This window comes from Nothoprocta perdicaria, unplaced genomic scaffold (assembly GCF_003342845.1).
Source record: "Nothoprocta perdicaria isolate Ctin4 unplaced genomic scaffold, notPer1 scaffold_81, whole genome shotgun sequence".
Lineage (NCBI taxonomy): Eukaryota > Metazoa > Chordata > Aves > Tinamiformes > Tinamidae > Nothoprocta > Nothoprocta perdicaria.
In genome coordinates, this window is record NW_020456099.1 from 3,045,390 (window position 1) to 3,070,102 (window position 24,713).

General features: G+C 41.9%; 2 protein-coding genes and 2 long non-coding RNA genes across 4 annotated transcripts; 3 read left to right on the forward strand and 1 right to left on the reverse strand.

Annotated features, from left to right (window-relative positions):
* Positions 1-1,404: 1,404 nt before the first annotated feature.
* NUBP1 (nucleotide binding protein 1) lies at positions 1,405-6,974 on the forward strand. Its single transcript, XM_026051974.1, has 11 exons — positions 1,405-1,483; positions 1,560-1,658; positions 1,736-1,872; positions 2,021-2,089; positions 2,405-2,437; positions 2,896-2,986; positions 3,815-3,969; positions 5,088-5,198; positions 5,328-5,430; positions 6,184-6,267; positions 6,811-6,974. The coding sequence occupies exons 1-11, from the start codon at positions 1,405-1,407 to the stop codon at positions 6,861-6,863; spliced, it is 1,014 nt and encodes a 337-aa protein (XP_025907759.1). The 3' UTR covers positions 6,864-6,974.
* A 934-nt stretch (positions 6,975-7,908) lies between these two features.
* TVP23A (trans-golgi network vesicle protein 23 homolog A) lies at positions 7,909-12,242 on the reverse strand. Its single transcript, XM_026051975.1, has 5 exons — positions 12,232-12,242; positions 11,762-11,904; positions 11,016-11,107; positions 9,113-9,238; positions 7,909-8,120 (listed from the first exon to the last, which is right to left on the reverse strand). The coding sequence occupies exons 1-5, from the start codon at positions 12,240-12,242 to the stop codon at positions 7,992-7,994; spliced, it is 501 nt and encodes a 166-aa protein (XP_025907760.1). The 3' UTR covers positions 7,909-7,991.
* Positions 12,243-17,136: 4,894 nt separating this feature from the next.
* Positions 17,137-21,015, forward strand: LOC112958180. Its single transcript, XR_003251370.1, has 3 exons — positions 17,137-17,381; positions 19,261-19,385; positions 20,887-21,015. It is a non-coding gene; the product is annotated as an uncharacterized LOC112958180 (long non-coding RNA).
* Positions 21,016-23,126: 2,111 nt separating this feature from the next.
* On the forward strand, positions 23,127-24,670 carry LOC112958169. The gene is made up of 2 exons (XR_003251366.1): positions 23,127-23,181; positions 24,469-24,670. It is a non-coding gene; the product is annotated as an uncharacterized LOC112958169 (long non-coding RNA).
* The last annotated feature ends 43 nt before the right edge of the window (positions 24,671-24,713 follow it).

Below are 24,713 nucleotides of genomic sequence, written 5' to 3' on the forward strand. Positions count from 1 at the left end.
TGGGGTATTTCCCTGGCCTGAGAAAGGGTCCTTGGATCAGGGCTGGTGGTCCTGGGTTTCCGCCATCTTCTCTTCTCTGGATACGGGACTGTTTAACTTATTCTTCAGTTTGAGCAAATAAAAAATACATGTTTGTGTATGCAATACTTTACAGTCTATCTTGGMAAGCTAGTGTAATGTTATGACCTATAGCTAAAAAAAAAGTAATTTTAAATGTTATTATAAATGAATTTATCTTGTCATGATGATTCAAATATATAAGAAGCTAGGTGCTAATGTAGGAACAGGAGGTGCAGGCAGGAGAACCACCCTGATCCRACAGACCATGGACCGAACTGTGTGAACTGACAAACACGCTGATCCCCGCGGCCGCCCCAGCGGGTCATGGCACATTGCACCAAACACCCTTGTGAGAAGGTCCTGCTGTCTCAGGAGGAAGAGACRGGCTTGGTCTTTTGGGTGCTTTTTGTGGGAAATGCTCTAAATGCTCCCAGAAATGGAGGAAATGATCTGTTGACTCCGCAGGAAAAATATTTGACCATGTATCTCATTTTCAYATATGAAAAGTCCTGCAGGCATTGACGAATCTAATCCATATGGCTGAAAGGAAGCACRGAGCAAGAACTGCACTGAATTTTTCTCTAAAATAGAGCCTTTTTTGACATATGGAAGGTGCAGTATAAACTTATTGGATATGCCCTTAGAGCTGTTTCCTTCTACACCWGACTGAATTTCTGAATTCACAGAAATACTATCTGTAGTAATTTTTGTTTCATTATTTTACCACACAGGCATAGTCACACAGCAATAACTTCAGAAATTCTGCAGCTATCAAGGGGCGATGAGCATTCCCCCAAAATGAATATACTTGAAACTGAGATTATGTAGTAGGTTATTATTAATGGCCCAAAATGAAGATGCTGGGGTTCTCAGTATTGCTAGGGCAGGCAGTGTTACTAGCACACATCAAACACACAATTTCTCATCAACGAGGCTGTCAGTTGATGCTGGGTGACGTGTAACAGCCACCACTGCTCCAACTTAAATCAGATGTTCTGATTTTACGCCCGGAGGAGTGGGCAAGGCCGCGCTGTGGAACGGCCCTGGGGGACGATGGCCACAAGGCGCAGTGCAAGGAGCAGGCTGTACCACAGGGTAGTGCCCAATTCACGGCAATCAGCATGGCGCTGAAGGAAACACCCCCGCACCGCCGCTAACAGGGCCGCGGCACCTAACGCCGCGACAGCCGCCCCCGAGGCGCGCGGCCCGCCCGGGGGCTGACGAGAAACGCGCTGCCCCACGCGCGCCGCCCGCCCCGCGCGGGAGCCCAACGGCCGCCCCGCCCGCCCAACGGCCGCTTCCGTAACGGCCGCCCCGCTCAACGGCCGCCCCGCCCGCCGGCGCATGCGCGTGACGCCCGCCGCCGCTCGTGGCGGTGACGCGGGCGCCATGGCGGAGGTGGCGGCGAGCCCGCGGCCGGAGGGTGAGGGCTCTGCCCGCGGCCGGGCTCTGCCCCGCGCTGCTCCCGCTGCCGCGCTCCAGCTCTGCCTCCCTTGCAGACTGCCCCGGCACCGGCAGCGCCCAGGCGGGCAGCGCCGCCGCCTGCCAGGGATGTCCCAACCAGCGGCTGTGCGCGGCCGGCGCCGCGCCGGACCCGGGTGAGGGCGGCCCCGAGGGGCCGGGGGGCGGGCGGCGCCGCGGGCGGGCGGACGGGCGCTCACGGTGCTCCCCGCAGCGGAGGCGGCGGAGCTGCGCGCGCGGCTGCGCTCCGTGAAGCACACGGTGCTCGTGCTCTCCGGCAAGGGCGGCGTGGGCAAGAGCACGTTCAGCGCGCTGCTGGCGCGCGGCCTCGCGGCGCGCGACGACACGCAGGTGCGGGGGCGCGGGCGGGCCGGGACGGCACCGGCACCGGCAGCGGGACCGGCCCCGGGACCGGCAGCGGGTAGCGGCGCTCGCCGCCCGCCCGCGCGGCTGGTCGCGCCGGGCCGTGCGAGGGCGCTCCGCGGTGTCGCCCCTGCAGGTGGCCCTGCTCGACATCGACATCTGCGGGCCGTCCGTGCCCAGGATGATGGGCCTCGAGGGCGAGCAGGTGGGTGGCTGCGGCTCGAGGCGGCCGGGCGACCYGCAGAAGCGGCTGAGGCCGTTCATTGCCCGTCGCGATTTTCCTTCTCAGTGACACAGAGACTGAGAATCGCGCTTGCATATTCATCTGGGCAGATTCCACTATTCACTTTTAACAGAGCTCCGGCTGCTGCGTAGCTTTTCATTCCGCTGTTTTCATAAAGCYTAGTGAAGTATTGCACCTGTAGTATAGATCCTCACTGTTTTTGACTTGCATCGCTCACATCTTACAGAACATCCGGGTTTATTTCTGATTTATTCCATGTGTTGCCTCAATTTTCAGGTTCATCAGAGTGGCTCTGGATGGTCCCCTGTGGTAAGTTATTTTTACAAAGAGAGGGTTATGGGCTGGGGACTGTTTGCAAAGTGGTGGAGGAAGCAGGGAGCAACTCTGTCACTTCTTTATCCAGTGACAAAAACGTCCATATTCTATGCAGCCTGGCTGCAGGGCATAGAAATCAGAGATTTGAGTTGCTTCTGTTAATACTAGCACTGCATTTTCAATATAATTTTATTATTTTAAATATATTTCCTGTTCTTACTATACCTTGCTAGTATGGGCAATCAATAGTGATTATTTGATTTCATTATTTTGAGTAAGTTGCCCTTTCAGTGACAGAAGGATAGTGTCTTAAACACAACTAGGYAAAAAGAAAAAAAAGTTAATCTGTGGAAAACACAGGGGAAATATCAGGTAGTTAACAGAATTTTGTAGATTTTGTAGTTAACAGAAAACTTCCTAAAGATAACTCTAAGATTTAAATTCTCTCTTAGTAYGTTGAAGAAAACTTAGGGGTCATGTCAGTGGGATTCCTGCTCAGTAGCCCTGATGACGCTGTCATCTGGAGAGGACCGAAAAAAAATGGTAGGTGTCTCACGTGTTCACTAATAATTGCTCTGCTAAAAAGGTGAAATATCAGTTGATGTGTTTAACTAATGTAAAACTCAGAGTAAGCAACGGGAAAGGCCGAGAGAAGAGCCCGGTGGCACCAGAAGTTAATGCTTTGAGTTTGCAGTTTGAAGAACCTTTTAGTTTCATAGAATGCATATGTTCAACTAGAGAAAATAAGGGCTTCAGTCACTCTGTAGTCACTTTGTTTTTAAGTGACATTTCATGTTGCCTTTTTTCCTCTTTTAAAACAGTAATTCATGGAAATATAATATGCCAAATTATTGAAAAACTGTAAAATGCCTTATAGCGGGGTAAAAACAGAGGAAAACTCGAATAAGATGTGCTTAAATTTAGTCAAACTGCAGTAATAGAAAAYATAGCATATGCGTAGCTGCATTTCTGCACTTTGCGTTATTGTAGTCTGTTAAATTAAGAAACATATTTTCAAAGAAGASGAAGCTTTTTTAAATCATAAATCTTAAAGTGAGAGGTTTTTGTGATGTTCATACTATGTACAGCACTATGTAGTTCTGTGGACAGAACTATTGCTTCAAGGATTTTGTCTTCCTGCTGTGCATAAAAGTAACTTGGAACCTGTAACGAACTAGAAGTAGTGGAGTCGGTTGCTGAATGGACTTAGGAGATGGATTTTTTTCCAGTCACTTGTATCAAATGGACGAAACAAGCATTTTTGTACTTAAGCTGACAGTAGTCAGAAGGAACTGCATACTTAGACTTTTAAAGTTTCAAGTGTGTGTGTGTATGGATTTTCCTGATGCGTATTTTCCTGCTTCCTTTTAGGGCTGATCAAACAATTTCTCCGTGATGTGGACTGGGGGGAGGTCGACTACCTCATCATAGACACGCCGCCCGGCACGTCGGATGAGCACCTATCTATTGTGCAGTACCTCAGCGCAGCACACGTGGATGGTGCTGTTATAATCACCACCCCACAGGTGAGGGAAAGGCTGTTTCTTCAGCATAGCTTACTGCCTGCAAACCACAGAGCAGTTCACAATGAAGAACTGTCATAAAGTGAAATGAAGGAAACGTCACTTCCCTCCTCAAGGGTAGAGCTGACATTGCTGCAGATTTATTTTTTAATCACCAACATTTAAATGTTCAGAGCTTGGGAAAGCTTTGAAATGAAGGAAACTTCATTTCCCTCCTCAAGGTRGAGTTGACATTGCTGCAGATTTGTTGTTTAATCACGAACATTTAAATGTTCAGTAGTTAGGAAAGCTTTGGATTTGAGTCATGAGATGTGTGCTGTTTGACAGCGTGTAAAATAGCCTCTTGCCTCAAGACAGTAATACTAGTCCTTTGCTTAAATTGTTCCGAGAAGAGACAGCTTTAGGCAGAAAACTTATGTATCAAGGAAAGCCTGACTTGCAAGCAGACAATAGACAAATCGGTAATGTGCATTTTATGAAAAGAAAGATCAGCCCCTGTGCAAATGAAATGTAAAATTTATCTAATTCAAACACAGATTTAACGTCTCGTTTGGAAAGGAGCTGGAGGTTAAACTAGTGAAAGATGCTTAGTATTTCTGAGAACAGACGAAAACAAAACRCAAAGCATGTGAAGTGGTTAGGGTAATGCAAGATGGGTGATGGGAGAAGGAGAAGCAAATARGACAACTGAAGGAGATCAGGCATATGTGAGAAAAAAATAAGGAAATGGTAAGTTATTCTAAATTTTAATTGGAGAAGAAATAGCACATGTAAATAAGCCTGGTGGTTCTTGTCTTTCTGTGCTCTGTGAAGCATGTGAAGGGTCTTACATTTTCAGTGAACAGTAAAAAGCTCTATTTAAAGAACTAAAGATGCAAGGTTAATGTAAGGGTCAACTGTAAATATGGCTGAATCTCTACCAGAATAAAGTCCAATTTCAAAATAGAGCCATCTTGAGTGAAGGTCATAGCTGTTTTATCTGTTCATTGCTAGTCATAACTTTCTGACAGAGTACCTAATAAACTTCATTATAAACTTCCTTTGAAGTAGATCTAAGGATATACTCTAGTAKGTTCCATTTATAGACCGTTAAAATAATACATTTTTTGTGTCATTTGTAGGAAGTATCACTTCAGGATGTTCGGAAGGAGATTAACTTCTGTCGTAAAGTGAAATTGCCGATCATAGGTGTTGTTGAAAATATGAGTGGCTTTATATGTCCAAAGTGTAAGGTAAGGTGGTCTGTATCTTGCAATTTTTTATTTTTTTTTAATTGTGATGTTGCCTATATAAAACACTGCTCCTAAAATGTCTGTTCTCAGAAATGTTTTTTGTTAACTGTGATTTTCATGTTATCACAGAATGAATCCCAGATCTTTCCCCCAACTACTGGAGGTGCAGAAAAGATGTGCCAGAATTTAAATATTTCCCTCCTGGGTAAAGTGCCTCTAGATCCACAAATAGGTAATGTTTCAAATAGACTGCAATACAGTAGCAAGCCATGCCTACTGTCATCTCAGTTAYAGTAAGAAGTTGTGCCTACTATAAACTTAGTTACAGTGCTCTTAGTAATGTAGTTACTGGAAGATCCAGACATGGACACTGATACATTAATCTCTTTGGTAAATATCCACCTTTACATATAACTTTTTTTATGACAAGCCCTGTCACAGATTGATTAAACTTGATTAAAGAAAATAAAAGTGAGAAAAGCGGCAATTTCCCTAAACTGATATTTAATCATGGTATGTCAGCTGTGTAATTGTCTTCTAAATACATCTTMTATTTTTGTATGATCACATGACAGTGCAGAGTAAAATCACAACACTGCTGGTATGGCATCTTGCAAACATTAAGCTTTAAAAGTAGTATTTTTTGTTTTACCAAGTTGCTTACAAGSACTGTCTGAATTCCCTTGTGGATAAGGGGTAGCTAGGGAAGAGGAACCTTTTTTTTATTTATTTTTTTTAATTTTTTGCAGTTAATACTTTAATGTTGTCAAGAAACAGGATGAGTACTTGGAAAAGAATCTTTTGCTACCAGTATCTAGAAAACTACAAGATCTGTAGCTCTAATTATATTGTTAATGGAAGGATGTCTTCAGGTGAATAGAAGCAGTGTCTGTTTGGGGTGGGACAACTGGGATAAAAATAAAATCAAAGCCATCTCATCCGTTTTATTGCTTTGTTTTCATAAAGTTTTTCTTTGTCCTTCAAGGAAAAAGCTGTGATAAAGGCCAGTCTTTCCTGGCTGAAGTACCTGAATCTCCAGCTACATTATCTTACCGAAGTATAATTCAAAGTAAGTCTGAAAATCACTGTGTGACTAGACCTCTCGGTRGGGAGCCCCTACCTTCTACAGTGCATGACGGTGCTAAACAGAATCACTTGATTCTGCCACCAGAAAGGCTGTGCGCTGTGCAGAGCAGTTAGGAAACCACCGTGTGCAACTACCATATTTACTTGTTGTGGGAGTCAGTTATTGCAGGGTTAGTTCCATGCTTGACTTAAATCAGCGGCTTTAAGAAAAGATATGGGTATTTCTGCTTTCACAGAGAACTTCGACAACTCTGGTGGAGGTCTGTTACAGTCTATATATTTTACTGTAAATAAATAGACTAATTATTGCTTCTACTTCTGATAGTAATGACAAAGAAGACATACAGGAAGTACGTACAGAGCAGATGATGGGCAGGCTTTATAATGAACACATGGGAAATTTTGAAAAACAATTTGGCAGTGATAAAGACACGATTTGCCATATTTGTGCTAATAAGGGACAGACTGATGCAGCAAAAAACAATCATGTGTGACTGAAATACTAATTTTTCCCCTGTCTTTGCAGGGATCCAGGAATACTGTGAGCTACAGCATTCTCAAGAAGAAAAGATTATCTAATCAATGAATGGAATAAAAATTTTGTTCACATCAATTACAGAAATGTAACTTATGCCTTGAAATAATAGAAGTATATCATTTTGTATATTGCAAATATATTCCTAATATTCTTAAGAATTTTATTGCAAATAAATTCTTCATATTAATGTTCTTGCCTTAGTTTTTTTCCATAGTACTTACATAGTGCAGGTTGACAGAAAACTTGTGGGAGCCTTTGTCTGCATTACAAGGATGCACTTTGCATCCAGTGACATGATACTAATACTGAATATAAGGTTGTTTTCTGAAGATGTATACCCAAGGCTTTATTCATGAACTTAAATATGAAATACATTTCACTGATACCGGGCCATTATATCTCATGTAGCTAATTTACATGTGTATATAAACTTAACTGACTCACTAATTCAATAGTAGGTTTTTTTTCTCCTGCCTTCTTCACTAACATGAATTGCACTGTCCTCTCAATATGTTCATTGAGTATCTCTTCCTTTCAGTGGAAAATAACTATATTCAGAATGGAATTTTCAGTATGGTTTTGTCCCTTTTTTTTAATTGGTATCACTTTTAAAAAAAAATCCTACTAGAGTTAAGGCAACTTGTGTGCTGATACAGTATTTATTACAGGTGTCAGAATAAGATTAGCTTATTTTAATAAAGGTAACTGTGTCTGCTTCATAAAACAAGCACTCTGTGAACTGCTGCCTGATTTCACAGTTTCTACTAGATTTTAAGCCCAAACATTTAAACAGTGAATGGTTGGTATCTTATGTGACCAAGAGGCTTTTTGTGATTGTAATTCCACTTACTATTGAGAAATCAGTATTGTGCATGATAAGGAAACCGATGTTATTTATTCCATTTTGAAATTTAGACAAATGAGCATGTCTTTGACTTCATCCTAGGTCTCAGGATAATCCAAGTTTCACACGAATTTACAGATGTATTTGCAGATGTATTTGAGTGTGCAGCCCACCAAGAGAGTCCCACAAGGACCGTTTCTTTGAGGATCAGGCTAGGCAGGCAAGAAAYATATCCAAAGTTAAGAGCTAATAGAACCCGGAGAGATTCAAAACCAACAGCGCACAGCAGGGCACTATGGTATTTTATGGGCTGTGACAAGCCAGGTTAGTACTTGGAACCATCTGCTGCGACCAAAGAAGTTGTTCTGCTGATGGTTTTTTGTCCCTCTAATTTACAGTGGATGTCCCCGTATAAATTAGCAGTTTGAAGGGAGATTCCAGCTATAACGAGAGCCTATGGACAAACAAAAGTTTCGCTTGGACCATTACAGTGCTCTATATAAATTGTRTATACATCTGGACACTTGTATATAACTGCCATGAGTGAAATATTCCTCAACTGTAAATGAAAGCTGTGTAGTCACACTACATAAACATGAGTCTCTTCCTACAGGACTCACCTGAAATTCCTCTTTCATTTAATAATAAAATGTAAGCTTTGTGGTTAATATATTATACTGCAGCATGGTGCAAGATACTTGCTTTTGATCTTTCCATGTTTTTTAAAGAAATCATACAGCATTCTGATCTAGCTTCTAAACATGATAYTGAATTTGACAAAATGAATGGTAATTATTCAACTGTTAGAACAGTTTACAGGGGAAAACCCGAACATTTCAGAGAAACAAAGCATTTTAGGATTATCCTGGGGTAAAGCTCTTTTATTATTTGCAAATAGGTGTAATGGTTTTCTTTCATGGAGCACAAAATGAATTCAGCTATATTTACTGTATTTATAAGTCAAGCTTTTTAAGCACTATGACAGTGGTTCTTTCAAAAGGGAGTGGTACCAGAAATCTAAAATTTGTATCTCTATAGGTAAGAGCAAATAACATTTAAGTACCAGGGAAATGTGAAACTTTGAAAACAGTACCACTATTTTGTTTATTTTTTCCCTCCCATCAAATAGTTTATTTTGAATGAAACAAAAAAGTTGGGAAAAAGTGAGTTACTACAGTTAAAAATGAGGCTTCAAATGAAGGGAATAGGAAAGATGCTCTACTTGAATGGCAATAAAAAGTTGAAATCTGGTAACCTAGTAGAAGTGGGGCTAAAACTTAKAAATCAATTGCAGAGTGCTGAGTTTGCAGAAAATTCCTTATGACTTGAATCTTGAAGCTGAGTTGTTTTAAYGTTGGATTTTGGTTCAAAGGCTGTTGAAAAATTAACAAATCAGAGTTTTTCCTCCGCTGTCCCCTGTCATTCATATTCACCCCCCAGGCCTACCAGCCGTTTCAGCTTCAAGGAAAACAAGGTGCTGAAGAAAAACACTGTCCGAATAACTGGGCATATAATGAGACCAAGCCAAAAGTTTCGAGCTTCAACTTCAGTTGAGGCAGCTACTGTAGCTCCCTAGAAAGAAAATTATTAAAGATTTTAGCCAGAAAGACAAAACCACCAATAAATAACAAATCAGCAAAGGAGGAGGAATGGACAAACTCCCTTTTCCCCCCTAGATTTCACTTAGTATTCGACACACACGGTGCTCTCTGTGTACTACAGAGAGAGCAAAAGCCTCAAGGCAGCTTGCCAAAAGCCCTGGCTGACACCTGCTAACACCACCGCGATGTCCTCATCTACAGTGAGAGGTTATTGGTAGTTCCTAACGTTTCGGAGAAACTAAGGAAAGAGAATTATTGGGAAGGTTCTGATCTTTCCTACAGGATCAGAAATTTGTCCATCCGCTGCGTATTAGACACACTACCACATCCAACTTGGAAACATGCTTAATTATTTTTAATTTGCCCCAAAAGATCCCTTAATTAAAACCTATTTTTTTRCATACACTTTAAACCAACGACACTGCAGAGACCCAGATCATAATGATGTGATTCTATGCCCTCATAGTTATAGAAAAAAAAGACATTCTCACTCCATAAAAGGATTTACTCTCCTTTATYCAGAATCACCTATAAATTATTCTGTAGTGATGTTGCATTAATGATAAATATTTGGGGCAGGGGGGGTCAATAAGCACAAGAACTCTGCACCTGAAAGGCCTAATTAACTTGATGARTGAGATTACAAAAGGCTGTGGTAAAATTAAGAGAAGAGGAAGGTAGGGGGAGCTGTGTCGCTCAGAGAAGGAGGGATGGTGCCTCTGGCACTGCTCAAAAGGAACCAGGGTGTCTGGGTGAAGCTCCGTCATTGCAGTCGCAGACCAGGAATCAGCAATTTATTGCAGAAGTGAGTGGGGTAATTTTCTAAGCAAATTCATCCTATAAAGAGGTCTGAAAAAGGCTTTTGGAGGACTGATAGGGAGGAATGCTGAATACTGTGTCTTGCTGTACTAGAATATATTYCCTAGATAATCCATGACAAAAATGCAGTTTATTCTATGGATAAGTTATTCTTTATAATGCAGTGCTTCTTATGTTAAACTACTTTTCCTCCAGACTTTCTAGAAGGCTTAAGTCTGTACAGGTAAGTCAGCTTTGTGCTTTGGGGCTAGACCTGCCACATACGAACTAGGTGATGAACTTGCTCAGCTCCTAACTTGGAAGTTCGGAGGTYGCTTTACAAAAGCTGTAACTGCAGGTGCATGGAAGCCCTTGCTTCCTGTCTCCACAGGCCTAAGAAACCTGGGAGGTCTCCTGGTTGCTTTATCCTCCTGCAGACCTTGCTGTGCTTCCCCTGAGGGGCTGCTTGGCTCGCAGGGAGAGGCTGGTGTTGGGGAGGCTCCTGGCACTGGGGATGAACTGGGTGCCAGAGGGCACTGTGGACCTGCAGCGTCTCGTGCGGGCCCCCCCACCAGCTGCCCCTGCCCTGCATCAAATCCCTGTCGGGCCAAACAAGAGCTTTGCTCCACCAAGCCCTTCCCAGAAAAAGGGCTAACGAACAAAAGCCAGAGCCATAAGGAAATAAAATAGCGGAACTGCCAGAAATGATTCATAACTGCAGTAACATCCTTATTCTGTTGATGAAAATCTTACGAGGAGAGTTTTGCACTAACAAACTGCAGGGTGTCATAAATCCCACGTGCTTGCAAATCTCTTCATTTTGAATACTTATTTCATTTATATATTCATCAATAAAGTGTATGTAAAGCAGCTSTTAGAAAGGAGCTGCAAAGTCTAGTTACTTTATTTGAGTATCATGTTTACTTTGTGCCTACTTTTATTATTTTTACCTTTTTTGCTTCAAATACCCAGTGGCTTTTCCCAACTTCATCAATCAGGTTCCACCAATGTAAACCAACCAAGAGCCTTCCTGTCACATTCTAGTGACAGAAATGGTTAAGTTATTTGGCTGCAAAATTGTTTGCTGCACTACCATTTTGAGAGATGYGACAAGCACGTCTGAAAAATCAGATGTGCTCTGTGAGCTATGCCAACTTGGACACAACAGTCATCAAGAATGGGTAAGCTAATAGAAATTCAGGGGCCTGTTCTCTTCTAACGTGACAACTGGCACAACGACATTGATTTAGATGGGAGATTATCGGAGGTACCTTTCACAAGTCAGTTAATGGGCAAAATCCTCTCCTTAGCAAATTATCTTGGTAAGAAAGAATATTGAAAGGTAGAAAATTAATTATGAGCAAGGGAGCTGCACTGGAATCGAGGAAAAGGATTAAGGAAGTATTTTTTTTTTTTCTACCTTGTTCATCAGTTTGACTCTGTGTAGGCCAGACCTCATTGCCTGCAGGGCTGGGCTGCACGGGTGCTCTGCAGCTCCTGCACGTAGCTAACCAAGGTGGTAACTAATGTGCCTATGGCTCTTTGCATTAAAATAGGCTTGATGTGTTTTAGAAATTAACAGCTCAATATTTTTTTGACTGCTTTTTTTTTTCTCCTCAGAATGTATTCCCATTTTTTATTTAATGGCACACATGATATTTGCAGAGGTAGTCATTTTTCCAGGGTTGTCTTAGGTTTACCGACTGAAAGTCGAAGGATAGAAGAAGGAGAATAGTGGCAAAACAGGCAACAAAGCTGTTGCCGAGCCAGTCACAGAACAGGTAGGTAACGATAGCGCTCACTCGGAAGAACAGGTGGAAAAAGGTGGCCAGGGGATGCCTGGAAAACAGCGCAGATCACTTAGGCAGTTACAGCATGAGGAGYGTGGGGGCATTTGCTGAAAACATAGCACAAAACTTACAGCATACAACAATTTCCAGGCTATAATGGTATCTCGGTTTGTGGCAGCTACTGCTTTACGTGCTGATTGGTATCTTCATTATCAAAGGGATATTTTCAGTAGTCAAGCTCCAGACTACAGCTTAAAAAACGGACTGTACTGCTCATGTTAAAGCATTCTCAAAAGCAGAACAAAGTCCAGATTCCTCTGGCAGGTTCTCTGGTACTGCATGAAGGGAAGCTAGTGGCTTCGTTCATTACCCTCACCCCAAGTTCATCATCACTGCATGAAAAAAAATCAACAATGCAAGGCATGAGAGAAGTGAGACAGGCCTTGTGCCTTTCATGGGTGTTTGGAAAAGAACAAGAACTCCAAAATTTAAACAATGTGTGTGTGTGTATATATATATTATATATATACACACAGACACCCCTATCTGAGACTGTCAGTGTTGACACTGGAAAGTTAACTCTGTGACCACTTCTTCCTTTTGGAGGAGCGGATTTGGGAAGCTAACAGTTCTTGTGAACAAACGTTTAAGTGTCTTCGGCGCTTGTTTTCCTGAGTTGTTGAAATGCTTCAGTCACCCTCAACCAAGCGCTGGCCATAACAAAAATAAAAGGGAATTTCAGTGGAAGCAGCAACTATACTGACCAGAATAGTGGCCTATACAGAGGGAAAGGGGGGCTGGAGAATCTTGCACAGGGTTAAATTTTCAGGCTAACAATAGAGTCTTAATAATAAGACTCTATTATGTATGAGTTGTGTGAATCCTAAGCGGTTTAAAATGACCATTAACCAAAAGCTATTCCATTTAAGCAATTTCTTCCTGCTGTAGAACTATAGTCAGTGAATGAAGCTCCTTTTCTGAATAAATTAGCTGTTTTTTGTAGTTTGGGAATTGTCTATGTGGAAATATAYGTGTATTTTTTTAAACTCTCTCTGTAAAATAACTTATGGCTCATTGATCAATACTTCTAAAAACACAAATTTGAAAATGAAAATTTAAACCCACTGCTTAGATACGCTGGTTGGGTTTCTGCAGTAGCTAAGTGTTCAGCATGAGCAATTTTTTTTTTTTAATTGGCCTTAGTGAGTATTACTCCTGGCAAAGATAGAGCTATTCAAGCCAAAGCAGGTGGATTCCCAGGTGTTGTCCCACGGGAGGAAAAGGCAGATGCATTCTTACTCACACCACCATTTTTGGAAGACTCTCAGAAAACATGTGGGCATTTATTTTCTTATGCTTTCCTGGATTCAGGACTTAAATGAGGAAATGCAGACAGCTGTGGCTCTGGYGGATTCCAAGCAGCAGATCAGCCTGCGAAAGAAGAACTCGTTGGGCTTCTCTGAGGCACCTTGCTAGAACAGAAAGTGTTTTGAGCAGGAGTTTGAGCAGGGAGGAAGGTCTGTGCAAGACCTGCTGCCAGAGTCGAGCTGTGCCCGGCACCCTGGACGCGCTGGGGAGCCGCGTTCAGCAGAATCCTTGCTTGGTGTAGGGATTCTGGAGGGAAAAGGGGTGTTTTGTGAGCAGGAGCACTAATACGGGTAGGGACAGTCATATTCTGTTGGCTTGGGCAGTTAAACAGCTTGTGTTGAACTGTGCCCATCACCCTGGGCACAAGGGAGCCCTGCCTGCAGTGAGGCTTGTTTCCAGGTCAGACTGTGCTCGCTTCTGTGCCGGGCAAGTGCTGGAAACGCAGCAGATGCTCAACATGAACTAGCTYAAAAGTGTCACTTGCTGTCACGTCCAGGCCTCAAAATACCAACACAGAGCATTATCAGGGCTGTAGACTTGGTATCAAGTCCTCTCCCATTCAATAAATAGAGCCTTACGAGTAATAYGGTGGTTTTTATTGACTTGGTTAACTGCAAGTCAGATGATTTCTCTTTTTCGTTGGCCTAGTGCCCAGCGTTTATACTGGCAGGGATTCAGAGACTCGCCCTTTCTAAACTGCACGAGAATGTTTTGAACAGCTCGGTAGAAGTTGCTCTGATTTATGTATCCAAGGGGAATTTGCAGTTACATATTGTGCTCTTGTAAGTGTTAGAAAATATTGCTAATTCTGGAGTAACTCTTRTGAAGATCTTATTAGACTGCAGGTTTTGATGGTGCTCCAATAGAACTTTTTTTTTAAGAAGGTTGGAYAAATTAAAGCAGGAACTAAAACATGTATTTATTATCTTTCACAAATTAATGGACAATAAAAATAATAATAATTTCTTCCTTTGCCCCAAAGACTAGTTTTATGGAATTTGTTGGCTGCATGTACCTGAACTGTTAAAATCACCAGTTCTACATTAATGGAACAGAAGATGCAACATTTGTTTGATGTAGATTGGAATAATTTCTTTCAGTTGGGTGATCTATTCTCAATGTAGAGCTTAGGTTCCGCCACCAGTACCTGATCAGTCAGAAAAGGCCATCTGAAATGCATGTCAAAGCTGAAGCATTTTGGCCCTAAATATAAATGGAGTTAAAAATATATAAATGGGGATTAAAATAAGTGCAGGTGGTATTGATCCTGCAATGAGTTGCATCTGGAGAGATGAAGAGTAGTTTTCAAGTCTATCAAGACAAGTGTGTAAGGAAATACTATTGCATTGCAACAGGTTTTCTTTCTAAAATGAACAATGCTGTCTATCTGGGCTCTGGTGAGAAAAAAAAATCAAGGAAAAATACCTAATTTCATTCATGACACAAACGAGCCATTAATAAATAGTTTGTTTTATCTGCTGTATCCACTGTATGGCCTTAGGCCTGTAGGAATCATAGAATCATAGAATCATAGAATGCCGAAGGTTGGAAGGGACCTCAGAGGTCATCGAGTCCAACCCCCCTGCTCACGCAGGGTCACCTAGAGCACGTGGCACAGGGCTGCATCCAAGCGGGTTTTAAAGATCTCCAAAGAAGGAGACTCCACAACCTCTCTGGGCAGCCTGTTCCAGTKCTTTGTCACCCKCACAGTGAAGAAATGCTTCCTTAAGTTCCTGTGGAACTTCCGATGCTTCAGTTTGAAGCCATTTCCTCTAGTAGGACCTTTCCTGAGCCCTTGCCTCCTCCGGTGCAGGCATTTAAAAGGCCTGTGCACACTGACGGAAGTATTGGACACCTTTCCTGGCTTGAGCCAGTCCTTTGCTGAGGAAAAGCAYCTGCAAGTATTTGCTGATCTTGTGTAGTTTGTCCTAAATTGGTATCTGCTTTGGGAGGCAATATATTTCTGAGGAAAAAAAAAAGCATAGAATATAGACAAAACACAGAAAATGCAAGTAAGAGAAAGTGCCTGAGCTGGTGATGCAATGAAGGGATTAAACTGCWGTTCTTTTGAGAGGCAGGTTTCTCAATCAGGCAGTTGTATCTGCTTTTATAGCTTTTCTGTTTAATAGTATCGTTCTTTAATTTATTCACCGAATGGTTGAGGTTGGAAGGGACCTCTAGAGATCATTTAGTCCAACCCCCTGCTCCAGCAGGGACACCCAGAGCATGGGACACCTGGTCCCATCCAAGCGGGTTTTGTAGACCTCCAGAGAAGGAGACTCCACAGTCTCCCTGGGCAGCCTGTGCCAGGGCTCTGGCACCCTCACAGKGAAGAAGTTCCTCCTCMCATGGAGATGGAACTGCCCATGTTTCAACTTATGTCCAWTGCCCCTTTTCCTATCACTCTTCACCACTGAGAAGAGTTTGTCCCACTCCTCCCTACATTCTCCCCTCAGGTGCTTGTACATGTTAAGATCCCCTCTCAGACTTATCTTTTCATTTATTATTAATACCTTTTTCCCCTGATTCACTGAGTAGTTTCAGCCCCTGAAAATTCCTGGTACTCAGCCACAGAGGATTTGAAAAGGCAGCTGAGGAATTAAAAATCACAAAATCCTTGCTGCTCCTCTGGACACTGAACCATATAAAACAACAGAGGAGATGAGGGTTGTATTTTAGGTGTTTGGCCCTTGCAATAAGTCACGGAAGGATCGGGTGCCTTGGCCTCAGACCCAGCCCATTGACTGTGTGTTCTTTTCAAGATGCACAAGCTGCTGCTTGGAGGCAATTCCTTCTACCTGCAGTACACTGCTCCGAGCCCCCTGGAAGCAGGAGACCAAGCTCTGTTTATGAAAATGAAAAGTAATGCTCGTGCCTTTCTCCTAGGTGTGACTTATGGGCCTCCCTTTACCAAAGAGTCCGCTGTGTCTGAGAGCAGGCGGCAGTTTCCTCTGCTGCCCGAGAGGCGAAGGACAAATTTCTGCCTCCTGCCTGGGAAGAGGAGGAAGCTTCAGGCTGTGCTGGAGACCCCCACAGCCAGTCCCTGCAGGCTGCTCGGCCTCGCTCCCCAAATAGTGGTTGGGACATTTGTTTCTTCTGTGCATAGTGTGATCCACAGACTGCTTAATCGAAAGTCTATTCATAATCTCCAAATTGGAATATTGAACTAAACCTTGGAAGAAGGGCTAGACCCCATACCTGTGTGTTTTGCAGGGGGTGYTCTAACCATCTGGCTTGTAATCTTCTGTGCAGGGCAGAAGAGCTTCCACAGGAGGGTTTGGACACCCCCCTCGCCAGGACATCCCATTCCCAAGATGGCACTGCAGGGATATGCAAGCATACATTGGGAGCCTCTACAAAGAAGGCTTTGTAATGGTCTSTGTGATCATGAAGTTTTCTGGTTGCAGTTACAAGAAAAAGAGCACACGTTTTGGAATGAAAGTGGTGGTAAKTGCTGGTGTTATTGAAGTGACTATAGATAGAGACACTGCAGCAGACGTATGGATTTTAGAATCATGTGTGTCTAGTATGTATTTGAGTTGATAAAAAAAAAAAAAACAGAACTGCTGCAGGGAAGCCCCTAAAATACACGATTTCTCCAACAGTCACTATAGTGGTTTTGTCCAGTTTTCTCACCTCCATCATTTTGAAACTTGACACAGAGCTGTGGTTTTGCACATCCTTTTCCTTGTCTGTTYGGGTTTGCATTAGTATTCCATTTCCAATTCTGGCTCTATTTTATTTCACTTTAGRGGGAATTACAAATTTTACACAGGCTGTAGTGTAGTGGACTGATTACATGAAGTCCAAGTGGTGATGGCAGAGCATCAGTTTCTCAGCTTTTAAAAATCTATCTTCATTTTCTTTTATTTACTGTGAGCTTTTGGATGAATGACAAGTCTATTTTTCTGATAACAAGGTGACTGTTATGAGCTGTTGGTGATGAGATCTTCATGTTTACGAGATGCTCGCAGACCTATTGAGACCTGGAGGAAGGATGACACTTTCTCACAGATGGCCCTGGAGGGCAGGGAGCAGCTGTGTGGTGCTGCAGCCTCCSAGCTCGGTGTAGTCCTGCACAGAAAGCAGCATCCAGCTACTGCTGGAAACTCTTTGCACTCCATTCACAGCTTCCTGATGGAACAGCTTGTCTTTGAGGTGCGTTTTCCCTGCAGGTGACAGGTGATATATCTTATTCCTAAAGCAAATATGGAATATACCTCTGTATATATAGTGGTGACTTCCATGTCTTGGGAAGTCTTGCAGTTCCTTCCTTGTTAGCCATCATGGGCTTGCTGTTCCTAATGAAACTTTTTGTTGGAAGTCTGCTGAAGGTCCTTACTTCCCTCCCTCCTTTCTCCCTCACGACTACAGCATCTATCACTGGGACCTTCACGTTACCTTAACTGTGATAAAACTCAACAAGATGAAGCTAAAGTGGAAAGTAGGATAGATCTGTAACCCTTCCAGGGAATAAGGCCTTTTCATCTTGGGAATTTTCCCCTCAGGGAACCGATCATTTCTAACATTTGCGGTCAAAAGTGTAGAAAACCACGCTGCTCTTTGCAGAGCAAGGACATGTAGGCAGGGCTGACTGAAAAACTGCTCTGGTTTCTGCTGTGCCTATCGAAGAGGTGCAGTCATGCGCCCCAGGGGCAAATGTCAGGTGACTTTTAAAACAAATGAAATGACTCTTTAAGATGCTAGTAAAAGAGGAAATGCCTTGCTCTGGTAAACTTCAGTTAAAGAGCACCTAGCCATACAGTGGAAACAGAGAATATGTCATGTAATAAAACCAAAMSTTTTTCACCAGATTAGAAGAGGACCTAAAATTGCTTTTGTATCTCCAACTTTTTTCCAGCAAGTCTGCCTGTGTCCTTAGCACTATGACTGTGAGAGCACTGTGAGGATGTGTATTAAATTCTAGAGCTGCTTTTGCCTTGTTTCACACAGAAGGAATGAAAATTGCTGAGCAAGAAAGACCAAAAGGGACCATTCCCTGGTATCTCTTTCCTCTCCTGTACAGTTTGTCAGCACTCTGCAGGCTGAGAGTGGTCCCAGACTTGAGATCCTTTCTGAACATTCCCATGTTCCGCTTTCCCCATCGTTTGTGTAAGGGCAGTGATGAGTCCATCAGAAATTTTAGAGCCCCTCTGCAAGCGACTCTGAGCCCTTCCCAGGTGGATCAAGTGGATTAGGAACAGAATATCTTGACATTAGATCACAGAGAGCCGATGTGCTATTAATAAAATAAAAGAACTGCACGCTTATAAATGAGCAGTGCTCCCATTGAACATCAGCAATACTTTGTTAACTTAATTTCAGTTGCTACATCTTCATTGGTGAAGTCCAGCATGTTCCATAGCACAATCATTCCAGTGCCGGGGAAAGGGATGAATCGCCAGGATGTTGGATTTCATCCTGTAAATATGTTCMTCTCAGTGCAGAGACACATTAGAAAATACTCGATAACTTGTGGTGTTGAAAGTGGCTTTTTTTTGTTTTCATACATCAGCCTTATTTTCCATAGTGTTTTCCAAAGTGTTGTAGCAACCGTGTTTTTATGGCTTGATAATGAATCTGGACTGTAAAAGCTAGACGGGCAAATTTCTGTGGTTGTTAAGCCAACCAAATGTGAGGTCTATGTGTTTTAAGCCTCAGTTTTTACAGGAAACCTAACTAAAGATACAATTGAAATTCAATTGAGTACTTTATAGCAAATAGTCTAATAAAACTAGAAAACAAGGTCATTTTTGCAGGAGTGCCTTCAGAAGAGGAATAATCCCAGGATTTTGCAATGCAGTTGTCTAAGCAATTCTTTTGTTCAGACTGCCTTGCCCATCAGTTTTCAGAGATACTTGCGTGACGTTTGGTGAGATTCTGGGTGATCAGAAAAATTTGAGGCCCTCTTTGCACCTTCTATATTGATAGTTCCCAACGTTTGAGGTCCTAAACTCRCTTACAAATGATGTTCTGGAGAAGCAGGCAATATGAGCAGAGGGTTGTAGTCTGTTATCTTGCCGTGTCTCCCCYGCAGGGCTCATACTCCACTGCTGAGGCTCATCTGAGTGACTGGGGAGCTCTGTGGCAGATGCCTCAGGCGTACTCTGGAAGCAGTGTGTGTTGAAAGACTTGGCTTTAACCCACCATGGAAGTGCTGAGGTGAGGACGCAGGGAAAAGCTGTGACCAGATAGCTCCAGAAATAAGCTCTGAGGAGGAAAAAACCCACAAACTTTGCAATCTAAGTGGCGAGGCTTTTCTATTTTATATTTAAGACATCTTCCATAATATTATACTTTACTTTCCTGCTGTAAATCCATTTTCACAGTAGACATACAAGAAGGTTTAAATTAAGAGCTATAAACTTTGGYAGAATCACTGAGGAATTCTTGTGGATATAGAGCTGTCAAACAGCACGGTATTGACAAGTGATGTCTCTGTTCTAAGATATACCCAGAGTAAATGCCTACAGTCCAGCTGTGAGAAGAGTAACAAAGTTAGGGAAAATGCTGATAAAGCCTTAGTTAGACGTTCATCGTATGCAGCATTGTCCAAGAAATTGCTGCAAAGTCCCTATGGATTTCCATAACTATTRTAGCATAAATGAACTGTATTACTTTGAAATTGTCTTTATCTGAGCTGTTGGCTCTCTCTTCAAGGAGGTCTTCCAATTCTTTTATTCAGGTTGAATAGCCTTGAGAAGTTGTTCAACCTGCAGTATGTCGAAGTCTGATAAGTTCATTTAACAAATTTCCCTTTCCGATTCTAATGACTGAGGCTGGTGTAACCAGCATTAATATCAACATCAGCATTTCACTTCTTTGCTTCCCATAGAAATGTGTGCTTTGAACTGCACAACTTTCCTTTCTGGTTTCAGGACTCCCTTTAACTGTCACATATTCTTAGGTAGAAATGAGTAAATTTACATGGTAGCTGTGTCTCTTTTTAATGATCTGAGAGTAGTCTTCTCTYAAAGTCCAAAGGAAAAGAAATTTAGTGCTTCGCTCTGGATACAGATAAAGCTAAACAGATGCAACATGAGAGGCAACAAACAGCAAAAATGTGCAGTCTGCCCTAGTTCTCTTTTTCACGCRCGTTGTTGATGCATTTTAAAGAAGAAAGCTAAAAAAGGAACTTGTACTTTTGATTTCTCTCCATTGAGGGGAAGTATCACTTCTATGTAAAGACAATGCTATCCCATGTCTACAGCTAGCTTTGGGATCCAAATGAACTYGGATTGAATAAAATCCCAGCAATTCATCACATTCTGTTTCTTAAGGACGGTGAAGCAGGTGAAACTTCTAATCTAGACCAGGTAACGATCTTAATTATCTGGGATCTGAGTATCTCATGAGCCCGAGTTCATTGTACCTGGTGTCAAGATGGAAAAAGTAAATGTTATTTTGATTTTACAAATGCATAAATGAAGGCAGATTTGTTTATTTCCTCAATACTGGGTGTCAGGACTGCAGAGCAGGGGGTTCTTTGTTTGCTCTTCCCCTTCCCACATTATTATATTCCCCTCATTCAAACACACTTTTGCCCTAGAGCRGTGAGCAAGGATTTCTGTATCCAGCTTCTGCAGAACCAAGATGCAGCAGGTCAGTGAAAACAGAGACTGGTTGAGGATTGCAGTTGATGTCGAGTTTTTTCTTTTAATAGGCAGTTGCTCATGTGGCTTCAACTCTCTCTCCAGCTTCCATCAAGAAGGAAACTTCTCATTCAAGAGTGTAAGAATTATTATTCTTACTCAGCTGCTACCTACAGGAAGCCTGAATGTGACTGCTGCTGCTGAGAGAGGTTTGAGAGAATTGCCTGTGACCAGATAATGAAGACATTACTTATTTTTTCTTTAATTTACGGCACTATACCAGCACACATTCATTGCAGGAGAAGCTGGGGCTGAGACTGTCTCTCTTCCTCAAGCTGTGGAGAAGCCATTCACATTGCACATGCCACCAAACAGCTCCCAGTTCTCTGCAGGACAGCCCCCAGCTGCCTGTGGTGGGAGAGCTGCTCCAAATGTGATAACGTGTACATGGAGGCACCTTATACAGTGCAGTTTTGTGCTTGTAAAAAAAACTGGGGAAATGGTCTTTCCTATGTAACGTGACAGAAGTGTTACTATGAGGTGGAGCTTATTTCTGCTTGCACGTTAAAGACAAATTCTGAGAGGAAAAAAAAAGAGATTATTATCTGTTTATTTTTTTCCTCTGYTTTGCCTGTATTTTCCAGCTGTGAACATAAAAATGAACATTCAGAAAAAGCAGCAAATTTTTGATCCTCCATAAAGGTGTTTTGGATCTTAACCAAAATTTGCGAGTGGATGTGCAAAACACTTATGAAGATTTACTAAGTTTCTCCCAATACATTGTTTCTAACTAAGTGGAGTTATTGTTCCATTTACAAATGTTTCCTATGCYGAATAAAAGTCATGGCAATGTTCTAGGTAGTAAAACCCAGTAATAAATCCACAGAAAAATATTTAGATGAGACTTGGAACCTTACCAGCTACTCAGCTATAGCCTTGCTTAAGCAGCTTTAAAAAGCTATTTTAAAATATTTCATTTCTAAGACACTTTAATGAGGAATTTTGCCCCAGTATTTTAGATCAGATATATAAAAATGAAGTAGAAAAAAGAGTGCAAACTCAATTCTAAGTAGTTGTTAATCGTTTCCTTACTGCTACTATCACTGCAAGTATCACTTACAAGCCTGTTGCTTGTACTCTGTTGCTGAAAACTTAAGAATAATCTGGGCTGAAGGCACCCATTCTTTATTATAGTATATATTAGAAAATCTTCTTAAGACAAAGGTAAGACTTTGTCTTGAAGTCTTTGAAATGTCCTAATCAGACATGGCATGCAAAATGAGCTCTACGAAATAAGAACGAGAAMTGAGTAGATGATATTAAGAAAAGATTTCTTACTCTTTTTAGGCTGAAGAGCTCAGGTGGTAGTAGATTTTGAGAGAGATAGGCAGGTGTCTTTGAGGTAAAAAGGCGGGGTATGGAAGATTAGCTACTGTTTTGAACTGAAACCTTAAAATTTTTTTTTTAAGTAATTTAACTTAAAATTATCTGCCCCTTGGAATAGGAGTGTATTGACTTTGAATAAGAACATGTACAACTTCTTTTCTTTTTCTTCTTAGTAACTTCAAATATGGCAGAAGCACTAGCCAGAYTGGAGATTACTTTTTACTCCAGGTTTTTCATCCGTATTCTAATCCGTTTGACTTTCACAAAGGCAGAATTTGCTCACAGCCTAATCTCTAACCCTATGCAGGAGCCTATAACTTTTAAACATGTCCCTCTTATGTGCAAAACTGTTTTGTGCTGAAGACTTTGGTCTTCTGTTTGGGCCTGCTCTCAGGTCTCCACTTCTGGGAGACCAAACTCTAGTTATGCCTCTCTCTTCTGAACGGGACAAAGGTTTTTGAATTTTTTTTGAGRTGATTGCTGCTGATTGTCTTAGGAATGGTAGGAAGGATTGTGCTGTTGTGCCATTTCGTGAAGTTTGTTGTTGGAAACATTAAAGTCTTAGTCAAATGAGGAAACACCTCTGCTCTTGCAAAACAAAGTCTCTTAGCTCTTTTTTTCACTTCATCTTTTTGATGCTGAGTGGATTTTTTTTTTAATTGAAGCTGTTCAGATTTTGTTGAGACCTCCTTCAATCATCTTCAGTTCAGGTGTGAATCTTTTTAAGGAGATCCTGCCTACAGTAAAGAATATTCTCTCAAGTTCTGCAGCTTCTGGTGATCAYGTGTTGCTTAACGTCACGCTGGAAGAAGATGTGATATCCAAGGAGTATCATCAAACCTTGCTCCACAAAAAAGATAGAGAGGACTTTGCAAGGAAGATATCTCTGACATTTGTGGAAAATTGGGACCTGTATGTGAACACTTTCATTCCCTTCGGTTGTTTAAAACTGTATGGCAGTAAGCCTCAAAACATCTCAGGTAATGAGCCATCAAGAAGCAAGTACATTCCTGGTAAATCTTTCTTTCTCTCTCTCATTTTTTTTTCAAATTTGTTAACCATTTACTTTTATTCATGTAATTCTGAGATATTATCACAGCATAGTGCAAAGTGCATCAGTGRGGAAAGTGTGGGGAAGAGATGAGAGTAGAATGTAGTGCCCCAGCAACTAAAACCAGACCCACCTATGCAGCGTAGCCTCCAGATAAGCATTTTCGTAGCCAAACCACAATAAAATTTATTATTCAGAAGGTTCACAACCTTTTGAAGAACCGGGAATGTAAAGAAGATTAAGGAGACCATGATAGAATCAGTTGTTCTTCACTGACGTACCAGTCATTGATGGTCCGAGCAGTGTTTGTTCCTGGTACGTCCTGGTAACTCATGCCAGGAAATCGCTGTCTTTTGCAAGCAGAAATTGGAGGGATGTTCTCCTCTAAGTTCCAAACGTCTGTAAGGGCAAATTCTGCAGGGTTTATGAGAAACTGTTGTAGATTTAAGGATAGGAAGTATTCAGTGGCTTTCAGGGCTGGATTCACAAGTTGTGAGATTCTTAGTGGGCAGCACAAGAGAAATGTGATCACCTGGTGATCGGAGATATTGTCATCACTTGACTGCTACATCTCGCCCACCAAAGAATTGGTGTTGTGCGTGACTGAGAGTAGGATAGCCTCTTAGCCTCCTTAGTCCCTCCAATGGAAAGCTACAGAATCCCATCTTAAACTACAGCATTCGGAACTATTTCTGCAAAGTTTCTGTAAGAAACTGTAAAACGAGAACAGAAGAATACTGTATTAGTCCTGTAAAACATATGGAAGGATCTTGGGCTACTATCTCTATAGGAGATAGATTTTTTTCTTCTTGTTTAAAAAATATATATTTATATATATATTTATTGTATACCCATAAATGTACATACACACACACRTTTATATATTCAGCTTTTGAAGCAAGTTTTTTTATTCAACTTTTGAAGCAAGTTATTTTGTAACTTCATTTTCAAACTCAGTGAATTTCAGCCTTGCTTCTCGTGGTGGTTACACTCCGAGGAAGCCTTGCAGAGAGAACTCAGGAGTTACAGGTTGACATCAGCAGGTTTCACCCTAGCTACTTAACAGTTTTGCTGCTGTTCTTTGTCCAAATCCAGATCTCTGGACAAAGATGCTCCAGCTTTCCCTGCTTGGCAAGTGCCTCTTGCAGAGTGCACTCCCRGCATCAGTTCCACAGYGCTTCCAGTAATGATTGATAATTCCTTCYTTTTTCTGCAGAAAAAAGAATTCTTGTTTTGAATCACCAAGAATCGAGGCGCAGAAGTTGATGGTCACCTGAAATGGTCATCTGAGGAGCTTAGTTCTCAGTTGTCTCATGACCTCCTGTTTCCCAGGCTGTTTTCCACYGTCTCTAAGAGCATCTCTAACAACAATGTCACTAAATGAACCATTAGTCTGATTTGTTGCAGTGTTTCCTTGCTGCTGTCTCTGCATAGCTGTGAGTGTTATCCCAAGCAGGCTTT

Coding starts and splice junctions, on each gene's coding strand:
- TVP23A (XM_026051975.1), bottom strand. Junction 11,108..11,761: donor CTTCGACTTTCAGTCGGTAA/ACCTAAGACAAC, acceptor ATTTCTGTCACT/AGAATGTGACAGGAAGGCTC. Junction 8,121..9,112: donor CCTTGAAGCTGAAACGGCTG/GTAGGCCTGGGG, acceptor GTTTGTCCATAG/GCTCTCGTTATAGCTGGAAT.